Raw genomic sequence first — 10,460 nt, 5'->3', positions numbered from 1 at the left:
TTTAATAAAGTTAGGTTTTTTCAGAGTATAGAACTACATTATTCAATATAGCATTTTTTTTATTCATCTGTAGAGAAATAAAATAAAAAATTGACTGAAAATAAATGTCACCCCTCATTTAATTCCCCTTAAAATTTACATTCTAATTACATAATTAATTATTATGATTTATAGACCTATTCTAATGAAGTACTCTAGTTTTCTGTTCCCTAAATTTTGTTCATCATCGTATGTAGAGTTTTTCTCTCAATTTTTGCATCTACAATAACCTCGCAGCATTTTATAGTACGAAGAAAGGTTAGGAAACATTTTTTCTGTGTGAAAACGCAAACATTTTGACGAATACAAAATTTTTGTTAAATTTATCATTTTAGAAATTTCAACTCTATTAACATTTTCCTTAATAGAATAACATATTTACATATATTGACGTAACGACATAGTTTAGCAAAAATTAAATTCAATTATATAAAGAGTGTTTGATAATGAGTGGAAAAAATTGTGAAAGGCGATTCTAGATGATAAAATAAGACGAAAATCGAAAACAAAGTAATGTCAAATTCGGTTTCATTTCCTAGTTACAAACAATTCAAAATTAGCCTGCAGCCTAGCAACTCGCATAGCATCAGGTAATAAAGGGCAAATTCATTGGCTCTCAAAATCAATGGAACATCGTTTCTAGCTTATCTTGCAAACATTGCTGAAAAGAATTCCACGACATTCGGCTTTGTAAAAAATTCCGTGATAAAGGAAATGTCTTTATAAAGGAAGTTATCGAGTAGGAGACTCTCTTTATGGTATTTTCGACTGCAGAGGATTAATGCTTTTTTCAGAAACCAGTTCATATACATACATATACCATGAATGTCTATAGAAAATTTTGGAAATTCATAGAAAATGATTAAATGATAAAAACAATGTTTACATATGCATGTCGCACATACACTACCGTTCATAAGTATTAGGACACTTATTGAATGTGTCAATAGTCATCAAAAAATTATTAAGACCCTGAAATAACTGATTCATAGTACGACGTGTACATACGATTAAACTTCTGAATATCTATTTTCATTTAAGGTGCCATCATAAAAATAAGATTCTAACAGTCTGTTATTGATTATGCCACACCACAAACATTGATTCGAAATTGAATTTGAAAATGAGTCTGTCGTAGGTCCTTGAATTTATTTCGGCAACCGCTTTCATATAATATAAAAGCAATTATAGCTATTACGCGAAAACCATTGCACATTTAAAAAATCTACTCAAGCCATAGTATTGCGTATAAAAAATAATGAAACTTTGTCCTCTTCAATTTTTTTCACAAATCTACCACTAATGTGAAAAACGTTGCACACTAATAGCGTGAACACTGTATATTTTCACTGATATATGATACTAACTTTGGCGAAGAAATATAATTAAAAATATGTAATACTTTTGAATGGCAGTGTATATGTATCTGCTCGGAATTTATTGAGAATGTAAAATAATAGTTAATTTTTTGTTCAAAAACAAATGGAAATAAGCGACAATCATTTTCACCACTTTTTAAAATAAACTACGTGCATATTTGCATAATTTTGTGAATTCAATGTAGTTTCCTTTGTTCACATAAACGTGGTATGTTCATTCAAGGTCAACATGTTATATAACATATTTTTTTCTAACAATTATATTACAATGTCAATGAAAGTATGTTATCCAATTTAAAAAAATGTTGACATTTAAACAAATTTTTTAAATTATGACCTTTAAAAAATGCGTGCCAGAATGTTTGCTACTTCAAACGGAACAATGTTTTCCTCGAATTGTTTTCATATACACTCTAGTTTATTTAATTAATTAATTTAATTAGTTTTCCAAATATTCCAGTTAGACGAGATACGTTATTTATTCTCACTGTTTCAGATAATCTATCACAAATAATGTAACAAAAAGGGCAATTTACTTATATTATTTTATTCAATTATCAACTACCAATAATGTGTACTACTGCTAATAATTATTATTCATATTAACAATGTTTTAAATCTTAATTTTTATCAGTATCTTAATAGAAATATCTTTTTTACGTGTAATACAGTATTTGTCACATTTAACATAAAAGAAACTCAAGTAAACCCTACGTGTTCTCATAATGTCACTAATAATTATTTAAATTTTAATTGCAAATATACTCAGTCAGAAAATTTACGTCTTGATTCCCGGAGCTTCTATAAACATACGACTTGCTCGTTTCTGTGTAGGTAGAGAACTACGAAAAATACATATTGGAATGCGAGAACAGAGAAAAAACTGAGCAAGAGGTACAAGATGAAAATGTGAAGTTAGATCCAGAGCAAGTGAAGAAATGGAAAGAACGAAGAGAATGTCTGGAGATGTTGAAGAAGGAACTAAGTAAGGTTCGCGATAGTGGTGACAATTCGCAAGACTGGGACCACCTGCTGGAGGAAGAGGAAATGAAGGAGGAGGAGGAGGTTGAGGGTGCTAGTATCACAGAAATTCAAGATGATGAGATTTCTAAAGGCAGGCATAACGACGAGATAAACCCAGATGCAAACGTGATTAAGCAAATAGTCGATACGGAGGACAAAAAGGACAAATAATTGCATTTCGTGTTACCCCCGTAAGGACGTAATAACATACACGGTGTCATATTAGTGACGTTTTCAATCGAAAGAATCGATAAAAAAACGCCTAATACGTATTAAAAAAATTTGAAGAAATATGCAACGAAATATGTGACAATGCCCTATATGTACTTTAGTATTATTAATATGTTAAACACAAACAAAGAAATTGATTACTATTCGTTATGATTAATGTCATAAGTAGTTTTGATCAATACAAGTCGGTCTACGATAGTAGATATATACATATTCACAAGGCACAATAATAAATGAACCGTTTATAGGCCAAAATGGTTAACTCCACTTTAGCAATTTTGACTACCAATGCACTTGAGTGATGCTTATCTTTTTATATTTAAAATAAATTTTCCTAATAATTAGGCTTAACACCACTAAACGACAAAAATTTCTATGGCCGTTGAATAATGAATAGTTTATTCCAGAAGTCGATGTGATTAACTCCATGCTCTAAACTAAATCGTTATAATAATGTAATTCAAACTTTTCAACGGTATAAAAAATATTAATACTAATATTTCTCTACTTTTTGTTTTGTGGAGTTGATCGATTTGGCAAACGAGAGGCCCAAATATAATTTGTTTGATTATACAATTTAATTGTAGGCAATAACATATGTACATGAATGCATTCTTATTGAACGTATTGATTGAATTTTTATTTAAAAACTATTTATTGACACTAAAACGTAATACAAATTTGTTAAAAACACAATTCGTAGCTGAATTTAAGCTCAGCACATTTGTGTATAAAATAATTGTTGTATCTAGTGTAATTTACAATGAAAAAATTATTACCCGTCTATTTCAAGACATATTAACACATCTCTTTAACCCTTTCGCTGCAGCACGCTTTATCCAAAAATTGCTCGCTGCGTGCGGCATGATCATCAGTCGTTCCACGCTAAAGCGGATTACCTAAAGCAGGGCCGTAAATATAACAGTAATACCCTGAACATGAGCTGTGTTTGTGGATAAGATATAACGTGTATATACAACATTTAAATATCGCTATTAGAAAAAATAACATTTAATTATTAATATTCGTATGAATTTCTTCGAAGTCCCTGTATAATCTATGTACTCGTATTATAGTTACATACAGTGGCTGCTCGTTCGTAGGGCTGCAGCCCCTTCTGTAAAATGAAAGTTCCTGTTTTATTATTTTCACTGTTAAATTTATAAAACCCGCCATTTTCTTGTTTATAATACAATATATTTTTTTCAATCCATGTTGATCGTTTTTACTTTTATTGCTACAGCTCAATCATTATAAATTCTTACGAGCCGCCATTGGTTACGTATAAACAAAGTGTTATAATGACGGGTAGCTTAATTTTGTTTCGGCACTGCATTCCCGTATATGGACATAATATGTTGACTTTTAAGCCTACTTGCTCACCGTGTCGTAGATATATGTATGGCGTCCTTGTAAGTGACGCGCGGTTTTCCTGACGGATACCTATGGCGTGTACGCAACTAAGAAACTACGTCGTATACAGCGAAAGGGTTAAAAATATTTACATCAAATTCTTGTTATTATACAGTATAAATTAATCATATGGATTTTTGCAGTATTAATAGAAAAGAATTTTAAAAAGATTTATTCGCGTGATTTTCATTATAACAAAACTATTAATAATACACTATATGTACATTATATTAGTTTATTAAGGTGTAAGTACTATTTAAATTTGAAAGAAATGTCCTTATAAAAATGAAATGCTTACATTGATTTAACGTTGAATTAAAGAGTTGGTCTACTTGAAAAACTACGTTTCTAATATGTAAATTGAAAAACTAAAGATCCAAAAAACATTTGGAGAAAATAAGAAATAATAGAATACAAAGTCAAAAAGCAATTACGATATTTTTATACCGCAAGTATTAGTCAAATGTAATGTAAGGTATTTCCTCCGTATCCGTATAAATGTTTGGACTGAAGTTCAAAATGTAACACAAGTGTAACTTTTCATGTAATTGATGCACGGTATTTTTTAAATATATATCTACATATATTTGTACTGTTTAAATGATAAATTTATAAAAAACACAAAATATACTTAAATATTAACCTTGAAGTTCTTATTCTTCCAAGCAATTAATTTGTTAATTAGACCATTTACTTTATTCCTTGATACGTTTTATTATGAATGAAAGTATTAACTTGTAATTTTAATGATAACTTCAAATTGTCAAAATGTTCTTTTTTATATCAATGTATCGAAAGTCATCTTCTAGTAAATTACAAGTGAACTTATTTGTTGTAAAAAAGTATATTAGAGTGTATCAACTTTTATACTTGCGCCAAAAAATAATGTAATTAAAAAATCACGATTTTTCGAAAAACTGATCGTATGTAAAAAAATTAATTTTCGAACGAAGGGAATTATAACACTTACCATTGGAGGGGCTACTTTTATTTTGCGTACTTACCGAAATGTTTTATCTGAAGACAAAGTTATTAATTGATTTTGGATATTTTTAGAAAACAGACGTGAACGAATGCAACAACTGTATCTAGGTGTTCCAATTTCGCTATCTTAGAAGGCAGGTGCATGGTACCTGCTACAGATACACATACTTACGTAGGTTTTATGGCTTGAAAGTCAAGGCTACGCTCGAAGGGCAAACTTAAAAAGGAGTTACATTTGTTGGCGTACTCCCAACTGGATCAACGATTATTTTCTTTGCCTGCAAGGCGATGGAGGTCGCTGCGCTATACTAAACATGTATTATATCTACGATGTACATATGTATGTATGTACTTACATACATCACACAGTGGCACGTGTTTGATCACTTTTTTCCTGCTGCTGACTAAAATTACCTTCTTTTCCAATGTCACTTTTTTCACAACGAGTCCTAAATTTCCTAAAAGTGTACCGCATTATAATGATAAATAACCATGCAAAAATATGAATTGTAAAAAGTACCAAGGAGCGGTTTAATAGCTTTACTCGTTCATCGTCCAATTTTTGTTTACATCTTTCTGATTTAGTTTATGGTAGCTTAATTTAACATGTTGATAATACAGTGATTATTTCAGTATATAATAATTTCTGCTAATAAAGACTTCTAATTTATCAAGTTAATCGTATCACAACATACTATTTTTTTCGTAGAATAATTCACTGTTAATTGGGGTAGAAGTAAGCATTCCATAGGTATATACTGTCCGACAAACCTAAAGTGAAGCCTCTGACGTCACACAGGGCCTAAAAGTGGATGATGTAGGGTAACTTGCGACGGCTCGCTGTTAGTAAGCCAATAGGGATCGAATAAGGCTATCGCAGTTACTCTTAGGTCTTCCCTTATAGTCAGCCAATAGGGATAGAATAAGGCTATCGCACTTACTCTTCTATTAACAATATATGACGATTGGGCCTCGTTCGAGCAGTCGGTAAACAGATGAGCAGTCGATAATTAACCGGAATGATATTTTCAAGCGCTCGAAAAAAATTAAGTTTACGTCGCGCAGACACCATAAACAGGCGAACAGATGCCTGTGCGACGCCAAACGACGTGCATCATGGTAAACTTTATTTTTTTATCCCATATTTCCAAAATTTGTCTATTATTTCGATAAGCTTATTTTATAGGTTAAAATTCAAGCAATCCAATGGTATTTTTTCAAAATTATTCTATGAGTGGGAACAGTGTCAAATTAGCAATTGAAACTTTAGCAACGATTATTGCTGTTTATTGCTATAAAATGAGCCCAAGGTCGAAATATTATCTTTAAACAAAGCCGAAATATTACGGTTAAAGTGATAACATGTCTGATTTTGTCAAATTTTTCAAAATTTTAACATTAAATAGTGGCTGTTTGATGGCTTTTATTGGCTGTAAAAAGTGGCTGTCGGTCTGTGGTGGCACGCTATTTTTCATTGCAGCCAGAAATTTTTTAGCTCCTTAAGCAATTTTTTAATGCGCCGAAATCTACTTTTATTATTCAGGAATAGGAAAAAATATTTACATTTTAGTTTTCTAACTGTTAAAAAATATTAATACATTTCCTGAGGCTTCCTTTACAATAACAATGTACTGTGTATGAGTCGCTTAGAAATTAACGTCTGCGCTATTAAATATGTCTTAGGCGCCAACGTACGTAAGAGGCCAAGGCGACCAAATAATTTTGAGTTTTCCGTTCTTTTATCAGCGTGTTACATTATCGACAGCTGACTTAAATTCGTTTGTCTAAACCATTTACCTACAACGCACCTTCCCCTCAAGCGCCTGCAGTGTAAGACCCAAGAGTAGTGGGGATGACCTGAAACGCCTATTTTGCCTCCATTTTACTAGGCTGTGACGTCAGAGACTTCACTTTAGGTTTGTCGGACAGTACACTCATCGATCGTCAACGACGTTCTGAATGTTTTCGTTAATCGCGCACGAGGTGGTGCCACTGGCGTATTTGTACACAATCAACCAGTTTGATGGCGGGAGGGCGCTACTTGCGGTCGGGTGTATAAGGGTTTGTGAGTAAAATTGGCCTCCTTCGCGGACCTAGCCGATTACGTTTCCATTGTATTACGTGAACGACAACACGTGAAAAGTGATTCGCACGTTGATTTGCGTGTTCACGGGCATGACGACGATGTCGTCCAAGAAGCGACGTTCTTCGCTCGTTTAAACATTGTCGATGTACACTCTCGTCGCTGACCTGGAGACCGGCGACAGGAGCCATGCTGCAGGACAACCCCCGACACAAGAGGCAGATGAAAATGACAGCGACGAGTCGTCATCATCTTGTCAGCTAGGGAACGCCAACAACAAGTAAGTAAGTAGATGAGCACTGCGTCCCCCAACAGTGAACTGTTTTACCGCCTTGTTTCTCCTACCTGTTCTTACAAATTTCATGATCAATGTCACTTTTCCACCTGAATGTACACATATAGTTACCGCGCGATTTTCTCGATCGTTCAAAACGGTTTGTTTGCAATCGCGAGTTGTCGATCAACAATAGGAATTAACGTGTACGCAAAACGATAGTTGTTGCGTGTTAACAGTTACAAGAAACTGGTTATGTTTTAATTGTGTAACACTCTCTGTTGTGTCTGAAACAACAGTAACGAGGTGGTAATTGGCGCGATAAAGAAGGAAAGACTGGAACTATAGAGTGAGATTCGGTGGTTCGTGAGTCGATAGTACATGTTTCTTGCATAAACGTTATGGCGCTCGATATGTAGATCGACTTGGTTTTCGCGTGCACTATCGCGTGGCTGTATCGTTCATGTAGTCAGCACGTTTGCGCAGAAACTATCCTCGGCGAGGCAGCTAAAATATCGTTTCGCGAGCAGCAACGACGAGCCTTTTGTCACTGCTGCCAGGACTAGAACGAACATAGGTCACTGACCGATGAACTCTGACCGAACGTGACGTCATTGATTGTAGACTCTACCGGGGAGTTTATTTTTGTGTCACTGCATGGGAGGCACATTGCACCGGAGTATCTGTGGCCTTTAGTTCCCGTTGCACGTTTCGTCAAAGCTATTGCGTCAAACGGACTTGCGTCTTTCTAACGGAATAGAAATTAATGAATGAATGAATTCACATCATAGGCAACGCGGCGTCTCTACTGGTTTAGGTATACTGATCTATCCCGTAGTTTTAATCGTGAATTTTATAATTCTGATCTCGATAGTAAGTAGAACGAGACCCAAATATTCGAAAGGGGAAGCAGAAACAATTAAAGTGGATGTAATTGATCAACACAGTTAAGATGCAAAATAATTAACACACTATGGGAATAAATGAAATACTTTTTACGCATTATATGATTTTCAACGTTTGTATTTATATTGAAAGCAATAATGTCTTTATATATAGTTGAAATATGCACAATAGATTTTTAAATCTATTTATTTATTTGTAAACCTTTAAATAAATCAATAAATATATTTAAAAACACATTATTTTTATAAGTGACTGTTGCAATGTAACGTAGAATATAAGTATTACTTTACTTGTATACAGACGCTAGAATATAATAATGTTTTATCATTATTAACATTCTATCTAAAGTTTGAGATTACAGAATGAGCAATAAAATAAGACACCTACTATTATTATTCAGGGAAAAAAGTAATTAATGCAGTGAAAGATAAGAATAAAAAGCATAGATAAATAGTAAAAAGGTAGGTATTGTGTAGATACTTTCAATTTTCATTGAAAATTGAAAATTACGATTCTGATGTTTTATTCAATTTTTCATTAATAATTCTAAAATTTATTTATCATTAATGTTTTGTGCCTTTATTATTTCAAATTATTTAAATTAATGACTTTTTGTGACTAATTGTAAGTAATTTTTAAATATTTGCTATGATGGTATATTATTTATCTTTTATACTAATTTCTTTTGTAGTCAATATGTTAATAATGTTTTAGTGTTATTAGAGATGTGTTTTTATATCAGAAATATAAACGAAACATTTATATATAAAATAATGAAAACTGTTTGTAATTTTCAAGATTTCTCTTTTTACATTCTCATTGAGAAGTCAGGAACTATGGATACAATAATAAATTAGACTAGGAATAAAATGTTGAACATTTTTAAGACAATTTTCCAGAGTAAAACTTCAATATTGAAGTTTGTACTGAATTTTTGATATTTGTAAATTTAAAAGGAAAAGTCAAAGAAAAATACCATAAGTCTTTTTAATAATTTATATAGCGAACTTACACGATAGTTTAAGTTCATTAAAATAAAAACATTTTTATGTTTTTTGTACAATATATAAGCAAGTCTTCTTTTAGGTAGAAAATCATCACTTTTTATCATTATAAGTTTTTCAATCGTTATAAATTTCAGTAATTTGTGATCTATATTGCTTTATTTTTTTAAGTTTCATGGTAAAATGGTTGTGAAATCACACTAGGATTTATTTCGTGGAGCATGTTCAGTTCTTCAGCACAAATAATTTATTTATAGATATTAAGAATGAATACAACATATTTATTTTATATACGAAATATATGATGATGAACTTTGGATTTAGAGATTATGCATTTCTACCAGTCTAACAACGTTAAAACAAAAAACTTCTAGCCTTATTATCCTAATCTATTATACATAGGCATTAAATGTCAACATTTTCTTAAATGGTTTCTTTTACCAATCTATATTTATTCAAACTTTTTTGTTTATTTTTTTCTTCAATGAAATGTATTAACCTATTCAATTTCTATCAATAGTTCAGTCAATTGGAAAATTGTATTTTTGGAAAAACATGTTTAAAGTTTTGAGTTAGTATTTTCAAAATTGTTGTTTTATTTACTTTTAATTGGTAAAGTTATTTTGATTGAAAATTTTGTTTCTACAAGCTGAATCAAGTTCTTTTGATCGATCAAATGTCCTTCACTCTGATCACAGGATATGTTGTCCGCTTCGTGTTAAAATAATTTCTCGTTTGCGACTCGATTCTCACTCTTATCATTGTTAGAAATTCTAAAATTATTTTGAATCTCCAGTTCAATATACAAATTGTCATGTAATTTCCCAGATAGCACACAGACGTCTTTTGAATGTCTTAACGACGCAAGAATGACTTTTAAAAATATTCGAAATTATTTTCTTTTTGCAAACAGTTTTCTTTAATGGTGTAGGTATATCAGATAATCCTTTTCAGTTTTAAGCGTTTCAAGCATTTCTAATATTTCTTTCTGCTAATCGAAAACTCGAATAATACGGAAGGGTCGATGGATATTCATAAATTGTGCAATAAAATCATAAAAAACATTTTGATAATATAAAATTGTACATGTATTTAAGTTTAATTAACTATTTATCTATTAAATA

General features: G+C 31.6%; 2 protein-coding genes across 2 annotated transcripts in view; both read left to right on the top strand.

Moving 5' to 3' along the window:
- LOC108574839 overlaps window positions 1–2,612 on the top strand; it is a 3,419-nt gene extending 807 nt beyond the window's left edge. Inside the window, exon 2 of the mRNA XM_017937489.1 lies at window positions 2,253–2,612. Within this exon, the coding sequence (XP_017792978.1) occupies window positions 2,253–2,612 (360 nt within the window). The remainder of the gene's footprint in view (window positions 1–2,252) is intronic.
- Window positions 2,613–7,121: 4,509 nt separating this feature from the next.
- Window positions 7,122–10,460, top strand: part of LOC108575059 — a 134,571-nt gene continuing 131,232 nt past the window's right edge. Inside the window, exon 1 of the mRNA XM_017937768.1 lies at window positions 7,122–7,432. Coding sequence (XP_017793257.1) covers window positions 7,299–7,432 — 134 coding nt within the window. The 5' untranslated portion in view covers window positions 7,122–7,298. The remainder of the gene's footprint in view (window positions 7,433–10,460) is intronic.

Source organism: Habropoda laboriosa, unplaced genomic scaffold, assembly GCF_001263275.1.
Source record: "Habropoda laboriosa isolate 0110345459 unplaced genomic scaffold, ASM126327v1 scaffold11, whole genome shotgun sequence".
NCBI classification, from domain to species: domain Eukaryota; kingdom Metazoa; phylum Arthropoda; class Insecta; order Hymenoptera; family Apidae; genus Habropoda; species Habropoda laboriosa.
The sequence above is the reverse complement of the archived record's forward strand: the minus strand, read 5'-3'. Positions and strand labels throughout refer to the sequence as shown.